The 22,572-nt window shown below is 45.9% G+C and overlaps 2 protein-coding genes across 2 annotated transcripts in view; one reads left to right on the top strand and one right to left on the bottom strand.

Annotated features, from left to right (window-relative positions):
• Positions 1-22,572, bottom strand: part of LOC120836566 (AF4/FMR2 family member 1) — a 228,382-nt gene that overhangs the window by 204,866 nt on the left and 944 nt on the right. The window lies entirely within an intron of this gene.
• The window catches only part of LOC8034064, a 103,371-nt gene continuing 83,202 nt past the window's right edge, over positions 2,404-22,572 (top strand). Inside the window, exons 1-3 of the mRNA XM_040499133.1 lie at positions 2,404-2,904; positions 6,167-6,411; positions 9,431-9,767. Of these exons, the coding sequence (XP_040355067.1) occupies positions 2,422-2,904; positions 6,167-6,411; positions 9,431-9,767 (1,065 nt within the window). The 5' untranslated portion in view covers positions 2,404-2,421. The remainder of the gene's footprint in view (positions 2,905-6,166; positions 6,412-9,430; positions 9,768-22,572) is intronic.

The following is a 22,572-nucleotide window of genomic DNA, read 5'->3' as shown; positions in this document are numbered from 1 at the left end:
TTAAGTCATATCGCCCGATAACGGTAACTTCAGTTCTATATAGATTAGCTATGCAGATAGTAAAGCGTAGAATAGAGCAATGAACTGAAGATATGCAAATACTGAGTGAGCTCCAAAATGGATTACGAAGAGATAGAAGACTGGAAGATAACTTATTCGTCACCACTCAATGTATAGAAATAGCAATGAAGAACCAAACTCCTTTATGGTAAGCTTATTTGGACATCAAGGGAGCGTACGATAATCTGGACCAGAAAAAACTCTGGGCGCAGCTGAAGGAGTATAATTTAGATAGAAATTTGGTTAGGTTTCTTCAGCAGGTGTACACAGACAATAAGGTAGTGATAATATGGGAAGCAGAAACTACACAACCCGCAGCAATAAAAAGAGGACTCAGGCAGGGTTGTCCACTGTCACCTCTCCTCTTCATGATATACCTCAGTAAAATGGAAAATGAATTAGAGCAGTGCAACTTAGGGTTTGATGTGAGTTATATGCATGGGCGTGCCAACCCGGGGGGGGGGGGGGGGGCCAAGGGGGGCGCTTGCCCCGCCCCCCCCCCTCCCCCGCCCCCCTGAAACTGCCGCTACTGGGCAAAGCAAAGACTGGCCGGCGGAGCCCAAGTAATACCAAGGGCACCGCTCCCCGACCCGCGGGGGCATATTTTTAACGCCCAGGCCATACACACCCCAGCAACGGCGCTCACGCCGGATTGGATGGTTCGTGGAGCGGTTGCAACGCGAGTTTCCGAAGCAGTAGCGCACACCTTAGTGGTAAATAAAAAAGAAAAAAAAGCGTACACCTTAGTGGTAAGATATCTGCCTCATACGTAGCGGACCCGGGTTCGATTCACAATGTGGGCATACTTCTTTTATTTTTCTAGAACATTTTGTTTTGTCGAGGCATTTGGCGATATTTACGACATTTCTTTTTCGTAATTAACACTGAAAAAAAAAAAAAAAAAGAATGTTGTCGACGAAATTTCGCTGAACTAAATGGTATATGGCACTCTATTTACGGAAGTTCATGGGAGACAGCGGGGCTTGGGTTGCCGGCTGGACGCCACAAAGCGGCGTGTAAGGAATGAGGGGGGGGAAAGGGGCTAGGTGGGTTAATAGTTTTCTAATTATTAGCCGCATACTCCCACCGCGAAGCGGCGTGAACGCACGCGGGGTGGTCGGTTAACGCGCTTGGAGTGTACACGCGCCGTCCGAATCCGTAAAGTTCCCGCGCGTTGCCAAGCAGCCAATCCGGCGTGAGCGTCGTTGCTAGGGGGTCAATCGTCTGCGCCATAAAAATTAGTGATGGACCGAAATCTTGAAGAAACGTTTGCCATACCTAATTGAGGGGATTTATAAATCTTGCTATATGGAAGTATTTTCTTCATTTCTTAATCAAATAAAAACCAGCACAAGTAATGAACACAGGTTGTTAAAACCTTGCTGCCTAACACACACACTGGCATAAAAAACAGTTAAATTTAGAAAAATTTACTTCAATATAAATATCAACAATCGCAACTTTTTTTTTTTTTTTTTTAAATAGATATAACATTAGGCACGCGCGTGTGAAAAACACACTTTGAAGGTGTGTTTTTCGCCCAAGTGCGCGGCTGCGCTGCGGCGAAGCGAGTCGCGAGATCGCGGTGTCCGCGGGTGTTGCTTCTCCGTAGTGCATCGGTGCTTGGGGAGAAGCGCACTCGTGAGGGCTAACCCGCCGCGATCAACTCTTCGAAAAGTATGAATATTGCAGTTAATTTGGAAACGAATATCGAATAGCGTATAATTTGAAACTAGTATTTGATAATTCGACTATTCGCGCAGCCCTACCCTTCGCACATGGTACTCAGGCATCCAAAGAAACAACAGTACTTTCTTAATTTTCAGTAACATCGCCAAGAGTTCTACGTGCCAGACACTTGGTTTCCTTTTTGAGAACAGCTCCCTTTTGGCGCAAACGTGGCGCAAATAGTGCACAAATACTAACTTTGGAACAGTATATTAGCAGGGTTTTCGTTTTGGCGCAAATGGCGCAGCAGTTCCACCACTGGAACTTATCCTTCAAAAAGTTACTAGGAAGCTAGTGTGGTCGAAACACGTTCGTACTAAGACCTGCCGAATATTTATTTTGACTCGGAAAGCAGCGGTGCCTCAGAAGGGCGGATGACCCATTCCACGAAGGACGACACGGGCATAATTGGTTCTAGATGTAATGGCGCAAACGAGCTGGTATATGTAAAAATAAAAGAACAGTCACAATTTCTAACCTCACATCGAGCCCCAATGCATTTGTCCATAACAACGGTCCTAGCAACGGTTTGTTTGGAGCGGAGCGCCATGTTGTGACGTTATCACTTGCGCCGACAGCGCTATATAGTCGCTGCGGAGCGTCTCCGAAACAAGTCAAGCCCCCCAATCCAAGATGGCAGCGCCCAAGAGCCGGCCGTCGGTGTCTTTGGTGTTCGACATCGACGTCGAAGACCCGGACACCTGGTGTTCGGTGGGCCTCCTGACTAACACCGAGTGCCACCAGAAACTTCTAACGTCCGTGTCCAGCATCAAGAGCTTTTGCGACCTAAGCGAGGACGAGCAGCACTCCATCTCTCTGCGGGTCGGCACCGACGACATAGACACCGTTTGCCGCCACCACCAGAAGTTCTACCACTACTACGAGCACCACAAGCGCGGGTGCGTGGATCCGCTCAACAGCCATGGCTCCAAGAAAACCACGGGCGACAGCGTGGTCGTCACCGAGGCCATGGTCGAGGCGGCGGCAGGCGTCGTCGAGCTCGAGGAAGGTCAGAGGCTGTGTAAGATGTGCGTCGCCGGGATCACCAGCAGAGAGGAGTCCTTCGCCAGAGTTCTGGCGGACCCGGAGAACCAGGAGCGGTGTAAGACGATTGATGTGAGTGGCCTTTTCATCCAGAGTTCCTGGGAGCGGGACTGCACTGCATGCCGTGCCAGCCGTGCAGCGAATGCCACAAATGTTGACCCTTGCTGATGTTAGATTGGTGGCAGCTGACAAAACCCGTTTGCTCTACTGACGTCTAACTCCTGGTTAGCTCAGTTGGTAGGGCGCTCCATTAGAAATGGAGAGGTCCCTGGTTCGACACCAGGTCCAGGCGGATTTTTTCGGTTGCGCACCAGTCACCTAGTAGTTGTATATGGAAATTTGTGTTTGTCCTTTGTCCCCCTTGTTCTCCTTCTCCAAAATCATTTTCTTCAAAGCTTTCTTTGTTATTTTTTGTAAAACTAACAAGATGTCGGTTATGCCCGATCCCATTCGCTTTCTAAAGCAGAGGAGAAAGGACAGGACCACTTTTGGTCACCATTTGGGGGGGGAGGGGGGCAATATGGTGCTGTAGAAACACCTCCTAGAAGAGAAGGACGTAGCGCTCTTCTCTTGACGTCGCAAAGGAACGCCATCGGGGGCGCACGTCGAAGCCACGGCAACGCGTGTGGATCGACCGTCGTAATGCGCTTTTAGTCACATACGCACGTCTTATTGGCTAAAATGAAAGCTGCACATGGCAACGGGTCTAGAAAACATTTCATTACACAGGCAAAATATTACACCGCTGATAATCGCCATGAAATGGCACGAGGTAGGCATATAAAAGAAAACATTGAGTTACGCAATTATTGCTGTAGGAATGCATATTTTATACAGAAATACTCCGACAAAATGGCGAGACATGCAGTGATTGGACAAAGCAAAACAGATCACTGTTAAAAATCAGGTAGATTTGGTCAACACAGACACGGCAAGACAGGTGTCACGATCATGTAAGCGATGTTATCGCATGCAGTCACTGAATTCTTGCATCATACCCTGGCCACATGGCAAAAGTAATGTAATTTCGATCGAATGACGTTATGGGGTCGACAAATCAGCTTGCGACGCTCGTATAATCACTCAAGACTGCGAGCTGATTAAGTCCCATATCATTTAATGAAAATATATTAACTTTTCCGTGTGGCAGGGGTACTAAACTTACTATTTAGAGTAAACTAATTTACTTCTCCCTATCAGCTCAAGCCAGTTTAGAACAAAATATATCTTATGTTGTACACAATAATACTATTTATTACCTTAATACAGTTAAGATTCTAGTATAAGTGCGGTAAAGGCAATAAAATAACATTAGTATAAATAAACACATGAGCACAAACAACACACTTTGTATAATCACACAAACTTGTTATTTAGCTTCCAGTGAAAACTAGAATATTACCACGCATATTTACAAATGTCGACGCAATAGCAAACGGATAACGATGAAGAAGAAAATTCCATTCTATCACGAGATTTTAAAAAAATCGACTGCAGCAATTTACTCGCAAATACATGACCAAGAAAGCCCGTAAATAAGTTGTTTCTCACCTGTCGATCGTATCCATACGTCCCACAATATCTGGCATGAAAACATTTGAACACAAACTTTAAGTCTCTCTGTCGAGAGAGAGGTCTATCGATAATCGACCAGTGTCATCCTTGGCTAGTTGCCACACATGTCACTCAAACCGTAGCAGGACTTATTCCGTGAATCCACGTGAATGCCGTAGTATGAAGTGAACACAAAAAAACTACCCGAGACTGGGGTGATGACAAAAGAAAACGACGGGTAGGAGGATCAAAAGAACCACACACGCACATGAGAGCAGTGGCAGCAGTGTGGGAAACTTAACGTTGTCGACCCATCTCTTGCTCGTCTGCGCTCCCTGCAACTATGGATGGATTTTTTTCGATTCCCTTCTTTTCTGAAAGTCTCAGCCTTCCCTTTAAGACAGTCAGCAGCTCACACACAATGTCAATTTACCGAAATTGTGGCTCGTGCGAGGAAAGAAAACGTCGCAGCGGACCGGTTCATTCGAAAAGTGTGGGGAGCTGCGGGACTGCACGTAGCCCTGCGGTTTCGGGGATAATCATAAATATAAAATTGGCACTTTCAACCTTGGTAGTGCATTGTATATTACGTTTATATTATACATATAATAAATTGTACAAGACTGCACTTTTAAAACATATATTAAGGTCGGATAAACGCTCACGAACACTATTGTGCCGCTTGACAAGAAACATTTTTTTCACGTCGATGCCAGAAATTTTTTCGCGTAGTTGCACCATAGACTTCTTTCTTCGACATTGTGACGTAACCACTCGGAGCGCTATGGCTTTCTCTTCTAGGAGGTGTTGAATGTAGCCCTCACTGCTTAGCAGGTTATCCTGAAACGGAGTATACAGGTACAAACTGAGGGGGAGGAGAAGACGGGAGGAGAAACACAGAGCTCCGGTTGGAATGATTAGTGGTTAGATGCAAAGCTAGCTGCCTTCATCTCGACTCACTTTTCCAACGCGTTCGAAAGCCCAACGATGGTATCTGGTGTTTGGTGTTTGCGTTCGAACGCGTTCAAAGACTGAGTCAAGACAAAGGCGGCTAGCTCTGCGTCAACCCTCGAATCCTTCCAGCTAGAGCGTTCCGGTGCCTCCTCACGTCTTCTCCTCTTCCTTAGTTTCTACCTGCATAGCAAGAACCGGAGAGAGTCTTGCTGGACTCTTTAGAGTTGTCCGCCCAAACACTAAATGCGAGACGCTAATTGTTGCGCCGCAGATTTCGTGGCCGGACTCAATGTTTCAGTCGCTTCTTTGCCGTTTGAAAATGCCAGACACTAAAAGGGGAATAAAATCATCCGGTGGGCTAGTTGGATATACATTTTGGTAAAAATAGCGCAAAGACAAGGGAGAAAGAACGTAAAGGAGTGCAAAGACAAGGGAGGGTGAACAAGCACTCTCTCCTTTCTCTACGTTTTTCCTCCCTTGTCTTTGCACTAATTTTACAAAGACTAAAACGTGAATGTCGAAATAAGTAACTGAATATGACGTTTCAGTTTCTCACCATTTCTAAATCTCGAAACCTTCACATAGAAGGGTTCAAGGGAATAGGTCGCTCCTGTCAGTTAGCTAGAAGGGACGGCTGAATGAGTCATTTCTGCCGTTTAACTTTTGATGGATGGGCAGAATAGGACGCTAAACCGTTTAAAGATGCGCTCCAGTGCTCTGAACTATAGCTTATTGAGTGGCTCTGACCGTTGAGTGAACTTAAGGAGCCCAAAGCAAATGTGAGCCTCGAATGGCAAGCGCGTGAAGCACGATCTAATGGGTGCAGGACCTGGTGAGTCGGTGTTCGGTGGGGCTGATGACGCTGACCCCGTGCCACCTGCGGGACATGACGGGCCTGGTGGGGCTGCGCACCCTGGCGGCGGTGCCCTCGCGGCTGGCCTACAGCGTGGCCTCCCGGCTGGGCAGGGCCTTCGACTCCATTTGCCTGCATCATGAGCGGGTCTACTGCGAAGGGCAGGGCCCGGACTGCTTCGACCCCGATGGCATTCACACGGCGAACAAGGACTACTCGTGCGTGCTACCCTCTCTTCTCAGTCGCCTCGGCCGCGTCTCTCTGCAGCCTCAAATTACGGGACTTTATGTCTCTTGCGCTGTTCTACGGTTAGACGCTCTCCCCTGATTTTACTTCCTTGCATGGTTTGATGTCGCGGCGTGCACACCCGACGGCACGGTGCCCTTCCGAATGGTGGCAGGGGGTAAGCCGTGTCCTAGCACTCCCCTTCCCGGAACGGGGGCTGTGTTGTAGCGGGGAAATAAAAGGGCTCGAGGTACGCCTAAGCACTTCTTATGAGTTTTTAATGCGAAAGCATGCATGCCATTCCTCCGCTCTCCTTTTCGTCTGCGGCGTACTTGCGTCAACATTCGAGCGCGCACGCTGTCCTTGCCACGCTGACCTTGGGCATGGAGCAGTGGAGCTGCTGCCTCACGCAGTGCCATGGGGTGGTGCTAATATAAACTGACGTGCGGCGGCTTCATATCACTGCTGTTTTGCGTGGCTTTCTGCATGGTTTCAAAGCTGGGATGCCTCAGGTCGTGGCTTCGGGAATTTATCTGTCGTTTGGCGCGGCTGATGATGGCGGCTCGCTCCATGGGACACTTAATGCTTTCGCATTAGTAGGGTACTGTAGGTGTATTTTGCAGTCAGATTATACGTATGTGTGGAGGCATTGCGGGGAAAATGAGACAATGCACACGTAGAAGAGATGCGTGGATGAAGAAGAAAATACATACCAAAGGCTTCTCTTCACCACAGATTGGGTATCATTCCGATTTCAATTGCTGGGTAAGAACCCTGCCATGCTATATGCGCCTCCACTGCAATCGACCAAATATCTAAACCCGATGATCTTTTAAATTTTGGGGTTTCGTAAAGAAATGTCCCCGAAATAATCTTTCGAAAGTATAGCATAATTTTTCTGATAAATTAAGGAGGGGAAATTGAATTGGTGTACAATTATACAATTAGTTTTCCCACCACATTCAAAACTTGATTGCGGTATAATTTTACACCAATTAATTGTTTCTGCTCAATTTTGGGCGCATTCCGAGTGTTTTTTTAGCTTTACATATTGCTTTTACAAAAGCAGTAAACTTACACGAATGCAGCCTGTGCATGTAAGTTTTACAACCATGGGGACATGTAAAGGGGGCTAACCATCACAGTTACAGAAACAAATTGAAAAGGGACCATACGGTGACAAGGCTGCTGTTGGACTGCTTGTGCGCAAACGAAACGATGCTGGTTTTTCCAACTTCTTTTTAAAAAAAAGGGAGGCCGTGATAAAAAATATGAGCATATTACGACGTACATCCGCAAAATTAAGCACCATTCATGAATGGCTCATGAGAGAGTGCTCGCGGAGTTGTGTTCCTCCTTATCTTTGAAATACGACAAAGTTTTAGCTTCGAATGGGATTACTTCGAAACGTACCGTAGAATACCGTGCATCCGCCCATACCACATTAAGCGCCCATACCCAAATTTGTAAGATCTGAGAAAATAGCACAGTACATTGATATGCAGAATTGATGACCGGACAAGCGCCCATCCCCCATTTTGTGCGAAGGCTATAATACGCCGATTAAGTATGATGTGATACGATACGACATATTTACTTTAGCTCAGGAGAGCCGTGGTGCCGCAGAAAGGCAGATCGGTTATATCTCGAAGGCCTGTGGCGTCGCTTCTAATGATGATGAACTGATACAGTGCAAATGAATCGTCTGAATGATGACAATGGAATGATGAAGAGGGTGAAGAAGAGCATTAGGCCTAGTAGAGGTCTTTGCGGGGCCCCATGGGCCGCCGACATCTAGCGGGCCATATTCAAGCTCCTGGCAAGGGCTCCCCGCTTGACCGGCATGCAGACGATTTGGCCGAGTTTCGGGGGACCATATGATACAAACCAAAGACTGACATGTGCAGGAAGCTATGAAAAAGAACCATTTTAAGTAAAAAGCTGCAGCAAAAAAGGGGGCATGGAACAGTTTTGCTTTTCATCTCAGTGGGTGACCACGGCGAATTTCATTCATAGGGTGATTCATGTTCCTTTATAGAGTGTCCTTATTCGTGAGCGACCCGAAGTCCGGCTCGAATGACGTCAAAGAGGTCTTAAGCGGCTCGATTATATCCGTTGGGGTCGCACGCCATTCCAATCTTACCGCCTACTCGGTTGAAAAGAGTGCCTCCCGGCAGTAGGCAGACCCAAACATTGACGCAAGTTTTTGGCCAGCGAGCCACACAGTATAAGGATGCCAAAACGCAAGCTGTACACTTTTATCTACTTCTGATAATGTGGAGGGGTATTAACAACCAGAGAGTTGCACGTCGCACTTGGACAGCGAAGAGCTGCACGTGGCTTGCGAGCAGCAGTTTGACCACCGCTGTTGTAGCAGGGAGCCGCTCTTTCGTCGGCTTCTCCTTTGTTGGCATTACCTTCCGTCATAGCAGAATGTTCCCAGTCAAACGTGGCTCTTTCTGCTCTGTCATCTCGTTGGCACCTGTGCGCGTTCGTGCTCGGTGTGTTGCCACTTATGTTTAGCTCTGCAGTCCGTTCGCTCGTCTTGCGAGGCATTGTGGAGACATCCTCGAGGGACCTACAATATAAAGGCTGATTTGCGACTGCTTTCGACCGGATGCATTACAAACTCTTGTGAATTCTCGCAACGAATGAACATACTGGCACCATCCATCTAGTAACTGTGAAACCCTCGCGATTTCCCTAATTTTCTAATTTTTCAATTCTTACTTGGTTCGCTCGAAAAACTTCTGACAATGTTATAGACCGTTCCTCGTAGACGCTTTTGATCCTGTAAATACTGTAAAACCTTCGCTTCGGTGAAATGCTAGGGCCACCATGAGACGGCGCCGGCGTGTTCTCTCATTGTAAGAGATTGCGAGAACATGATCGGGAGTAGAGACAATTGTATGAACCGGTTGAGAGGAGGAGGTGCAACGGAGGTAGGGAGGCCGTTTGGCGTTACGACTTTTCCGGGAGGGGTTGACCCAAGAGACGCCGTGGAACGCACAGGTCCCTGTGGCTGGTCCCGCGGCGCTTTGCCCTGGCCTGCCGCGGCAACCCTGTGCTGAGGCCCGGCCAGACGATCTGCCTCAAGTGCCTGGACAGCATCCGCGAGAAGCACCCAGACGTCAACTCCTTCTACCTGGCAGACCGCGCCGAGACGCAGCGCAAGCTGGCGCGCAAGAAAGATCCGTCGGTGGCCTCGGAGCAGCACGACGGCTTGGACCCGTACGACTCGTCGGCCAAGGAGAGCACGGACACCGCCGCCAAGGAGGAGGACGCCGAGAGCTCTTCGGCGACCGAGGACGTCGACGGTGTCGGGAGGAAGCAACGGCGCAGAAACTTTGTGAGTGCTTTCTTCTTTGATTTAACGAGGAATGGGTGTTACGGCTGGCTCCTTTTGGCGACTCCGGGGCAGTGAACGAGAGGCACCTTGGTTGGTTGCTGTACTTTGTCTCGCCATAACTTGGCCGATTCCCAGTGGGCCAGTCGGCACGTCGGTACATCAGAGGTCAGAACGTTCGGTTTTGCCAAGTTATGGAACTATGTTTTGCGCGGCCGGCAACCAGACAGGCACGGGCGTCGCCATTGAATAATTCGACACAACCGTCGTGTCGGAGTTCGGCAAAGCGCACGGATGGGTGCGTTCGACGATTACAACCGTAGACCGTCTCCAAGATACGAGACTCAAGCTTAAAGGGACGCTGACGGGATATTCATGCTCGCCAAGGTTTTTATTTAATCGTGACCTATAAGAGCCCAACAACCCAAATTGCAATTTGCGGCTCGAAATAGTTCTTTTTCTCCGCCTGAAAAGAGCCAGATGAGAATTGGTCAGTTTCAGGTGCGCTCACTCTTGTTTCCACAGTCGCATGCCATTCAAACTGATGGGTACCAAATATGTTCGAAGGCGTCGGTCATCCAAGACGCACATTCAATATTAAACGTAGGAAAAAATATGAACCCCATTTATTGTGGCTTCCAAAAAGCTGCAAATACGTCGATTGAAAGGAATGGTTACACAGATCATGGGAAGTTAGATGTATGCGCCATTCTGGACCAACTTTTCAACAGACGTGGGACCCCTACTTCGGAACTGTAGTTTGCGGTACCGGTTAATCAATCTTCAAGCACGGAACAGCGAGGGGAAGGGAGATATGTGTAAAACAGTAGCGCGACAAACAGTTTAAGCAACATCCTCGTTGTCGTTGTCTGCTTCACTCGCCCGAGAAGCGGAGGAACGAACGTAAATTAAGTAAGGAGCGATAGCCACATGACTTCCGGCAACTCTCCCCTCTGAGTCTCCATACACATGTTTTGGTTTCGAGCAGTTGCGTTTTCTTTTATTTTATTAAAAATAGATGACTTCGTCACAAAATATTGACTGTGTAGTAGTCTTCTGACACCATACTAAATCACCTGGCAAAATATTTTAAAAAATTTGTGGTGTGTTAGTGTCTTTAAAGGGCAGTAGTATCATTGCTGTGATAAAGCGTGCCAAAATGCGTGCTGCTCCAATTTGCCAAAATGTGAGGAATTTTTGACACAAAGTCGGTTTCTCTGTTTCAACAATCAAATTGATAAGTGAGGTCTGCTGCGGGCTGGGCCGTCGTAAATAATAAGTTCTTGCAAAATAGAAAATTTTTTTTTTCATCCGCGGTTAAAAATTGAACATTTACATTTCTGGTGGGAAATGTTTCAAGATTTCTCAGTGTTTTATGTTTGTTTGGATAAATTTGTTAGATTCATTGAGTTTGTTTCTTCCTGGGTATTGGTGAACTGCAGAGAAACGACACCCACGGAGTGAACAATGTGCAAAGTATGATTTGTGCTCCTTGCGCTGTGTCGACAAAGCGTAGCCTGTTTATGCACACTGTGCACCGTACAAAGACAAATCACATAAACAGGCTTCTTCCTTCGAGTATTAGGCGCTGGGAGCAGTGAAATGTGGTAACCTTTATTGCCCCTTATAGAAAAGTTGCAAAAAACACTGCATATAGTGAAACCCGTTTATAACGAACTGCATAAAATTCTACCTCTAGTTCGATATATCAAGTAGTTTGTTATGGAGATATTCGCTTATAACGAATCTCTACAGTATGTTCGTTATACATTGGTTTCTAGACATCCGACAGCAAAAAACACGGTGCCAGGTACTGTTCAAGAAATTCATTTATTGGGAACAATGATCTATTCACAGTAGGCAGTAATTTTAGCTAGGGTTTTCGCCTTGGCAGCATCTACAAGAATGGCGTTCTCGATGCGCAACACCGCTTGTACAAACTCCAGTCTGCTTCCCTTGATGCCGGAGCAGTAACGACGAAGCACGTCCACCGCCGAAAGTGTCTCGTGAAGCGTTGGACGAGGTGGACCTTCATCTTCAGAATCCTCTGCTTCCTCGCAGTCACCAATGGCAGCAGCTGCCTCAGCAACGTCGTTGTCAGTCGTCAAAAAATCTTCGAGCTTGACTTCCTTGGGCAACGTACCGGGGAGGCTACCGAGTTCTTGCTAGGGTACTCCTGCGTTGTCGTCCTCTTGCACCCGTCCTCACTGCTTCACCGCTTTCCGGGCCTAGTTCAGCGTGCCGGAAGAAATTGTTAATGGTATCTCTCGTGACATCACTCCAGGCGCAGCTCAGCATCTGGACTGCGGACAAGTCTGTCTTCAACTTTCTGCCGATGCGCAGCTTGACGAGAAGTTGCTCCACTAGACGCTTTCAGTACCCATGTTTGAAAGCACAGACGATACCCTGGTTTAGTGGTTGGGGCACTGCCGTTGAGATGGGCGGCAGGAAACACAGCTTGACATTCTTAAGCGATACGTTGCGGTGGTGAACTCAACAATTATCGAGGAGTAAGCAAACTTTGCGCCCGCTTGTTGTTGATTCATCGTCCGAGTCGCGGAGCTACTTCTCGAAAAATACCTTGGTCATCCACTCCTTCCCATTAAAGGTGTACGTCACGGGTAGGGGGGCGCACCCTCGCAAACATATCGGTGACTCGAACTTGCCAATGACCAGCGGCCGCAGTTTAGATGATCCGTCCATGTTGTTCGTCAAAAGGATTGTGACGCAAGCCTTGTTCAGCTTTTTGCCATGGCAAATCTTATTTCGGAGTGCCAAGGTCCTGCTTGGAAGCGGCTGCCAAAATAAAGCAGTCTCATCCGTGTTATAAATGTCACGTGGCTCATATTTTTCCACGATGGCAGGCCAGTTGTCACTTGCCCACTTCATGACGCCTTCTGTATCGACTGCCCACTTGTCACCAGCCACGACTTTTCCCACAATCGAGTTGTGGTCCTTACACCGTTGCAGCTACCCAGGTCCTCTGATGAAGCTTCAACCTTCAGGACGAAAGCGAAATCTCTTGCCTTCCTCTGCATTATCGGACCATGGGTGAGTAGGTTCCGCGCAGGAATGTCCAGGAACCATTGATAGAGAGCCTTCTCCACTTGGTCAAAGGCCGGTTTCCAGACACATTTGCTGTCGGTGTTCGGCCGTTCGCGGGCTTGGCTCTGGATGATCGACTTGTTCTTTAGGATCGTGCTCAACGTGCTTCTGGCAATTTGGAAGGTTGCAGCCACGTCCAATTTTTTCTCGCCGTGCTCGACATGACGAATGATATACAGTTGCCGACCGATTTTTTGGACTCGAAGGGGACCCCGAAATTGTCCGAAAAATTAATTTCATCTAAACATATTGAATTTCTGCTCATATTCCGCTGCGTATTGGCCACTTTCCACTTGCTTGATGTCAACTTTAAGTTCTTGTGCAACTTCCACTTTCTATTGTTCACTTTTCACTTGTTTGTTTATCCGTTTGAACATGGTGCTGCGCTTTGTCCGCGCCTTCTTTGGGACAAACAGCAAAGTTGAAGTTGGCACCATTTGGCACTATTTGGAGGCAAGGTTTAGTCCACCAAGCTCGCTTCAATATTAAGCCTATTGGCAAAAAACCTTTGAGGTCAAAGGCAACAAGAACGGCAAAGAGCCTCTCTTCTCTCGGTTGCACCCAAAAAACGTGGACCATGAGAAGAACTGGAAGAACCATAAGGATGGGCAGACGGCGGCCATGTTGGCTATGGCGGAACCGGAAAATTTGACTGAAGCCTTAACCCAGCTTGTCTATTGCGTAGGACGTGGTATCGAGACAACAGGGGAAAATCAAAACAACCAAAATGGCAATGACTAAGCTCGCGGCAACTGTTTTGTGGCTGTAAATTGAGGAAATCACGGAAATTATGTTTGAAATATCGAGCAATAAGCTTTATGGCGTCGGAAATTATGCTCAATGTTATACATTTACTCAATGGGGTGAGTGACGGTTCGGTGAAAACGTCCGAATAATCGGATCTGTCCGAAAAATCGATCGGCAACCGTAGACCTTCAAAAACAACATGTAACGCGTGCTTGCGCAACAACAAGCGATAGGCCCCGAATGTGAGAAGGATGGCAAGACCAGCAAGACTGCGGCACTCCCCGATAATGTTTAGCATTCTCCGAAGCTCCGACAGATGGCATTACGGCCGCGTCGCGAAGTGTAGTGTATGCGGAGTCGCGCACAAATGGTCGACTTCGTTTGCAACCGTTCGCTCGCTGCCCAAGGTTGAAGGAAATGGGCTCCCTTTTTCTTTTCTCCTCGCTCATTTGTGCGAGGCGAGCAGTGGGCGGACCGGTTCTGCATTGCTAGGAAGCCAGACTCCGCAGGTGCTGGGAGCTGCTTTGTTTTTCTAGTATTTGCGAGCGCTGGGAGTTTGATATACCCAATGTGCGGTTCGCTATGCGAGATATATTTCACATGGATATCGATCAGACAGTTTTGCGTGTTCAATATAGAGAATAATTCGCTATATCCAAGTTCGTTATAATCGGGTTTGACTGTAGTAAGCTCTATACGTAGTCCGATCATGTGTATCTTGCTTCACTTCATAGCAGCCCCATTTTGTAGGAAAAAGCTCTATTCGAGAACGAGATCATGCAGCGCAACCCTTTCTTGGATACCGACATAGGCCGAAAGTGTTTTATGCTCTCATTAAAGATGCCACAGCGATAAAAGGAATAGTGCTACGATTTTAATGTTGAAAGAATTTGCAATTTGTTTTTTATATATATTGTATATCTAGGCGCAAGTGACAATAAACATGCCATCTTGCCCCGAAAACCTGCTATTCTGCTGCATAACCGCAAAGGAAAAGACTAATCATTTGCCCATCTGCAGTCGCTTTGGCGGTTACGGGAACTATGATGACACACGCAAGTCAAGGAAACCCGTCTCCCTCCGCTGCTACAGTCTCTGTCAGCCCCGTGGCAAACCGTCTTTTGTGTCGATCACTCACCGCAAATTTCGGCGATGCTAATCCTGAAAAGTCGACAATTGTGGAGAGAGTGGCTGGGGTCTCTGAAGACAGAATGCAACAGGAAAGCAGGTGATCTCCCAGAGACGTCGCTCGAAAAACGGCGTGAAAGTTGAGGGGCACTCCGACCTTCGATTTGTTTCATTTTTAAAAATAAAAACTAGCGCGCGCAAGAAAACATGGTTTTTGTTCTTCGTTCTATAGGTGACACAAATGTATTCCCGCAGTTAATTGGCAAAGGTCTGAAAATGGTTGCACTGCCTCTTTAAAGAGGTCACAGTCATTCTGATCTAGAATGCAAGTATTCCCGATGCTGGGGGCCACGCAGCCGGAACGAGTGTGTCATTGACAGAACGCCATGACATAGCTAGACCGAGATGCGAGATCAGGTCACCTTGGCAGCTGGGCCACCTCTGCGGCAGTGGCCTTTTCTCAAAGTTCTCTGAATTTTCTAATGCTTTTTCACGCCCCAGGCTAAGAAAGCATACTGTGCTGCAGGGAACCGTGTGAATGTTGACGTAGCGATTCTACCGTACAATAACCATTAAAAAATTGGCTGCTTGTTTGCTCATTCTGCTAAATGTGTTTAAATGCAGTAGCTTTATAAGCTGAGTGGTGCTTTTAGTTTTTGGGGGGTGCCTAGGGCATGATGTCTTAGTCTTTCAGTGCTGGGGGTGGGCGGTGCTCTTATCAGGAGGAGCCAAGGGTAGGGTTTTGTATTGAAACAGATTACGTCATGCCATCGTCTCTTTGCGACGCTGCGCGTGCTTCCCTTCAGCACCAGCTGGATATGAGGCCTTTGCCCTGAAATTTCCAAGTCACCAAAAGAGGGGAAACACTTTTCTATCCTTTCCACTCCTCCTTCCATGCACTCTTTCTACACCGCCTATTCCTGCTCCACCCTTGCTCCCTTTCTGCCCCTTCCACTCCACACACTTGCTCACACCACCTGCTTTTGTTCCTCCCGTTCCTGCGTGCTGGGACCGCAGCTCAGTCGGCAGCGTGCTCGGCGTCCATGCCAGTGACCAGGGTTCAATCCCTGGCACCAGTTGCCCTTTCTTTCAAGGTCGTTTAGTGGTTACGGACTGACCTACCATTTCGTGCTTATGTGGCTCTTGATGTCTGTTGGCCTTATAAAGCTACCGCTATAAAAAAAGTGTACAAGTATATTGGTTAGACTGTGATGTCTCGACGGACTGTGGAAATGATAAGTCATGACCTTTTTCTTTTTTTTTTTTTCAAATTGAGATTTTAAAGGCACTGTAGTGAGAGGAAATCAAAATCCGCTCGATTAGTCACCGGTGTCCTTTTGCCCTCTGTCGCATGGACACTGCCGTCTTGGCATCACGTGACACGGGCAGAGTGATGTGGTTGCTGCGCCATTTGTGCCAAACTGCGCCAAAGCCTTACCCTGCTACATCCTGCTACATTTTTCCACAATGTGATGAATTTGTGCCAACATTGTACTAAAACACAATTTGAATTGAATTGATCTTTATTTTTCCGGTGGCAACCGAAATACAGACTAAGGGCGTAAAGCCTGACAAAGGTCTCTGTCCCCAATGCAGCACTTACAGACGGCGCATAATCTTACAGACAAGGCCGTACATTGCAATATTACAAACCACATAAAAAAATCCCAATAAAGTTTATATTGATGATACACTTTCTACAAATGAGCATAATGCAAGGAAATTTAATTCTATACGAATAAAAAAAAAGTCATGAAATGTTACCACTGCCCACCATAAGTGACCTAGCTCTTTTTTAAATTTACTAGATGTGGCATTAAAATCAACATGGTCTCTGGTGTCATTAAGAATTTTAGTGACTAGGTATTATTTTGTTTGTTTGCCATAATTTGTTCGAGTTTGTGGGAGTCGTGTTTGCATATGTCTAAAAGTATACTTTTGTGTTACTTTGCATGTATTTGTATCGTTTTGTATATTTTTTTGCTGTGAATCGTATCTAGTAACTTGTAATTATAAATCTGATTAGCCATCAGTATGCTGTGTTGTTTAAAAAGCGGTTCAGTGTGAAGTTTTGAAATAAGTGCAGCATTCTTTTTCTGCAACATGAGTAGTTCGCGGACGATGTCATTCCCCACACTAAAATACAATAACATAGTTTAGCAGAAAAAATAGAATAATATATGTTATTTGTTTTAGCCATGTTGATATTAGGTTTCTTATCTTATATAAACATCCAACTGCCTGGGACAGCTCAGAGCCTAGTTTATTAACAGGTGAATTCCCGTTGAGCTTCTGGTTAAACCGGACACACAGAAATTTCTGCTCTTTCATTCCTTCTATAATTTTAATTTTAAAATGTATATAACTATATTTGTATTGTCGCTTTTGTTTATTGAGGGAAGTATTATATACTTAGTTTTTTTAGTGTTTAATTGCATTTTATTTCCTTGGTGCCACGCAGCTATATCGGCAAGATATTTGTCGTCAATTCTAGCAATGCTTTAGAGGACGCTGCAAACAAATTTTCGTATCATCCGCATACATGATAAGCTTGAGAGATCTCGGAATTGCTGTAATGTTATTTATGTAAAGTAAGAAAAAAGTAGGGGTCCTAAAATAGAGCCTTGTGGGACGCTGTATTTTATTTCCAATGTGCTCGAGACGACGTATTTTTTTTATCAAAGCCAGAGCTACACCACCACATATTTCATATATTTTAGGTTTATTTTAACAGTATGTCATGTTTTTATAGTGTCGGATGCTTTTCTGCAATCTAGAAAAAGTCCTAATGCATATAATTCGTTTTCAATATTGTACAGCCCAAACTGAGTTGTGTTAATCATACCACATTGTTTAAAGAAATTGGCTTATCCTGCACTGTATAACCCCCTTTAATAATACTGAAAATATAATAGCTGAGGCGTCTCTACACGGCTGGATCGTTATGGTGGGCCTGTCTGAATTTTCAGAACTTTCGATTATCTCCTTTTGTGATGTACCGCTCGGTTTGATCTCTGTATCGAACACATACAGTACTGGAAGTCACACAGTTTTGCTCGTGTTTGTGGTCTGTTCTGGTGGGTTAGGAAGGTGGCTTCGTGGGAGTGCGCTTCTCACCGCAGTCCGGTGCACTGCAGTGAAGCAGGAACCGCAGAGCAGACGTCGTGGTTTTGCTTATCTTGCTTCGCCGCAGCGCAGCCACGTACTAAGGAGAAAGCACTCCTCCAGAGCAAAACACACACACACACACACAAAAAAACGTTGTCATAAAAAAAAGTTTTTGTAAAGAAGTTTTTACAAAGCTTCTTTTGTAAAAAGCTTTTGCAAAGAATTGTTGATGTAACAACCCTTCTTTACAGTAAAAAGTTTTGAATATGTCTGTGGCTAGTATATCTAAGGTGAAGGATAGATCGAGGATAAATGCAATATTCTAACGATTTTTTTTTCTTTATTTTTGGACTCGAGATTTAGCAAGGATACTTGTCTTGCGGGAAGATTTATGTGGATGGCTCTATAAGATTTTCATGTGAACTCTCCTGTTTAGTTATCAGCTTTGCGTAGGTTTCACCTGTGCAATAGCACAGCAAACGGAATAAATTAAAACTAAATTAGCTGAAGCAGAGGATGGAAACTTGGGAATAGCCTTGATGAGTTTGAATGGATTGTTTCCAAGGCTTATTCACTGCTTACATGCCGACTTTTCTTATCATAAAGTTCTACACATAAAATGTCATTGATATTAATAGTCAAATGACAAGAGCTTTGTTTTTATTATCTGAATTAATAAAATAAATTTTATTACAGCCTTTGAGACTTCAGTGAAATATCAATGAGTGATCAATATTATTATGTTCTCACATTATTTCCGTGAAATATAATTTGGTATACCTTTAACTCTGTACCTTAAATGTCCTTTCACAAGAGTTCATACCGTCTTCACACTCCGCATATCGTTGTTGTGCCTGGTGCTTCTACACGCAACTAAACAGCTGGTTACTTCTGCATTTGAGGCTTTTGAGGGAATCAAATCTGCCATGCAATTGATGCTAACAGAAGATTCCACAGAAGTGAAAGGGAGACAAAACAATGTATTTTGATTGGCCAACACATATATATTAACACATGATAGTTGGAGTGGTAGGAATGCAAATGAAGTGTGCGAAATTAAGTTGCTTTTGCTGCTCCAAAAGGTGCTCCAAAACGACCTATTAGGCGGCTTGAGCTCTTTGCTTCTCTCGCTCACCCCTCCTCTTGATGAGTGTTTATTCGTATCTTTGCTACCAAATTGCCTGTCACCACTCTGTGCACCACTTTGGGAGTTGACTCGCTAAAAGGTGTAGTGTGCGTTTTTGCTGAAGTTTGCTTGTGCTCTGTATGTATATTTTCTCGCTGTGTGTCAACTGTACAGTATCGTATCTGGTGGCACGCGAAGTATGTGCCGAGTGGGCTAGAACACACCAGCTCGGAGCACGTGGAGCGGAAGCTCCTGGTGCTCAGGCATAGCCTCCTCTATACTGACAAAGCCTGGCAGATCGCCACGATACGGGACCGCCGAAAATGAAAAGGTAGAGCGGCAGACAACGGATGAGAGGAGAGCCACGTGACGGGCGCCCCGTTGCGGCGAGACGCCGAAACCCTCACTTCTCCCGAGCGATGGAATCTCCACTCGTGCGCCTCGCGTTCTTCGCGCTACGGCTTCTTTTCTCGTCGGGTTTGAAAATCACGTTTCGGGTCCTCGCCGCCGCAAAAGCTGTGCGCTGAATACTATGGTTCCCCGAGAAATGCTCTGTGCTACCAGATCCTCGCGCTCCAAATCTACGACCGGGCACTCTATGGCTCCGTCGTCGAACTGCCAGGCTTTGTGAGTATATAGAGGAGGATATATGCCTGGGTTGTATCCCTCACCACCCCTGCCCGTTTCGATCTGGATGAGCATCGTATACCGGCGTGCGGTCGTGTATCACTACTGCGTGATGCACGTTAAAGACCCCAGGCTAGCGGTTGTACCGCGCTGGCTAAATTGCTCATCTATAACTGTGACTCAAGTCACCCGTTAAGGCAGACTAAGTTCAGGATCAGGGATGGGCAGTATTTCAAATACAAGTATTTGAAATACGTATTTCAAATACTTTGTGTATTTTGCATTTATATTTAATTACAAATTGGGTAATGTATTTGATGTGTGTATTTAAATACTAAAACGTGGGTATTTCAAGTACAATTGTAATTAAATACAATTTTGTGGGCGAAAATGCATCCCTCAAATTTATTGTCACTGTTCAAAGCAGGAAGAAAACTACGTTCTGCACCGAATGCAGTGTTTCTCAATCAAGCACAAGCGTTTAGTGACTTTGTGATTACGGCGCTAGTCCAGGGCAAGAATAGTGACGAAATCGACGTTCACAGGCAGACTGGCTAAATAAATGCCTGTGACAAGTTGTGATGCTTTCCAGCCTGATTTCCATCCATATTTCTGCCTGGAACATTCTAAATTCGCGGGCCGTCCAGATTTTCGTAACTGGTGCGAGTTGCAACAATAAAAAAATTCTCTAGCTATAGTCAGTTACAGGTCAAGAAGGTAGCGGCAAATGCCCCTCAAAGGGAATCAGATATCCCTCCGCCACCTCCGCATCCAATAGCGTCCCACCGTTTCCGTGACGTTGCGGCCAACGCGCGAGGAGGGTCTTGCCTTTCTGTACATATTTGCTTTATCTTTCGAATCTGACTTAGCACTGTGGAAGCCACGAGAAGGAGATTAGAGTTCTGCCCCACCGACGGAAACAAATACGACTTTCGGGGATTAGCTTCCCCCCCGATGAATACAAAGGCTGCTTTCAGGGGCTCGGTTCCCTCTCCGATGAATACAAAGGTCGCTTTCTTAAAGGGGTCATGAAACGCTTTTCCAACTTTTTCCTGTTTCGCTTTCCTCCTCAACTCATAAATCGCGCATTCCACCAAACAGTTAAAGAAGACGAAAAGGGGGAGTCCCCTCTTGCTCGCACTCCTGTTTGTGTAATCCCGGACACATCCATTCTCCCCCTAGAAGATTAGCCCGTCGCTCAAAATTCAGACAAAAGTTGCTTTGCCCACCCCGTTCATTCCGAAGCTGACAGTGCTGTTGAAGCTACGTGCTCGTTGGGCCAGCCACACTTGCCACGTGAGCGTGGCAAATGTGGCTGCAGAGAATGAAGTCAGGTGATGAAAGGGAGGCGGCTGATTGGTCCGGCAAGCGCGTAGCTTCCACCACAATGTCAGCTTAGGGGTGAAGGGAATAAGTGAGGTCCGGTTGCGTGTGACGTCAGTTTGGACCCGATAACGCGCTTTTGGGACCGCGGATGTATCACAGTGAAAAGGCAGAGAGGTTGCGAAGGGGAGGAGGTACGAAATAGTCCGCTCTGTTTTCAAATTTTCACACTGAAAGTCAGGCTTTTGACTTTCTACCTTTTTTCTTTTGGTCCACTGAACGATGTGCTATTAGTAAAATCCCAATCTAAAATGATTTATCCCAACCCAAAAATCGTTTCATGGGCCCTTTAAAAAGTGGGATCGGAGACAAGTGGGAATCCATTGAAGCGGAACAAGGAGCGTTTCCAGTGAACTCTTCTTTCGACTGCGGAGAGATTTGAAACGGGCGCATCACACTTGTGGGAGGAGCTTCTCCTACCTTCTTGACTTGTAACCGACTATAGTGCTGCGCGTCTTGGTCGTCTCGGTTCTTTGTTGGTCTATATACCAAAATGTAATCGACAAAAAAAGCTGCTTGAAGCTCTGTACTTTTTTCACCTATTACGTTCAAGCTGATTACAATTTTTGTGATTATATTTCTATTACGTTACTACACTCTAAGAAATGCCCTTGCGTCTACTTTCCCGCACAATAGGGTGTTTTCACTGACGTAATTTCGTCCACCATTTTGTTGTTGTGCGCTGTCTGGGTGTGCCAAACTCGAGCATTCCAAGGATTTACAAGCCCCCTCAAATGCGTAGAGCACCGCTGACATCATCTCAATCGGTTACGATGTAATCCTTCAATGTAGTAAATTTGTTTGAAAAAACAAAATAACAACAAAATGGCGAATTGACGTCATGTGCAAACAACCTATACTCCGAGAGCCAATCAGCGCAAGTTACGGAAGCAGCTCAGCGAACGACGATGCCGAAACATATGTTTAGACCAAAAAACGCAGTCTGAGTTTTTACATTAAGCAATGCAAAACGTCATGCATGCATTGCTTAATGTCACAACTCAGACTGCGTTTCTTGGTCTAAACATATGTTTCGGTATCGTCATTCGCTGAGCTGACTCCGTAAATTGCGCTGATTGGCTCTCGGAGTATTGTGCGGGAAAGTAGACGCAAGGGCTTTTTTTTTAGAGTGTAGAGCCTCGCACACTAACTCCCGAGTGTGCGATGCAAAATTAAAATGAGATACCCAGAAACCCGTTGCAGGTGCCCTGAAGTCGCGCTGACGCAAATTTTGAGGAATGTATTTGGAAAAGTATTTGGTGGGGACCAAATACATTTGGTTGTATTTGTATCTTGTATTTAAATGCTTTTTTGGAAATGTAATTGGATTTGTAATTAAATACATTTTTGACGAAGTATTTTGTATTTGTATTTAGATACATATTTGCATGTATTTTGCCGATCCCTGTTCAGGATGTATAAACATACTCACACAAAAATAATTTTTATAACAGAGGTGGGTAGTTAAGATTTCTAGATCGCATTAGAAGAGCGCATATATATTTTTTTTTTCTCTTCTGGCCGATGAATATACAGTGCCTAGATCCATCTAGCTTAGACATGGAGGAATATCACTCTTGTTGG

The sequence above is a fragment of the Ixodes scapularis genome, unplaced genomic scaffold (genome assembly GCF_016920785.2).
Source record: "Ixodes scapularis isolate PalLabHiFi unplaced genomic scaffold, ASM1692078v2 PGA_scaffold11__112_contigs__length_91849675, whole genome shotgun sequence".
Classification (NCBI taxonomy): domain Eukaryota; kingdom Metazoa; phylum Arthropoda; class Arachnida; order Ixodida; family Ixodidae; genus Ixodes; species Ixodes scapularis.
This window is presented reverse-complemented; position numbering and strand designations above follow the sequence as displayed.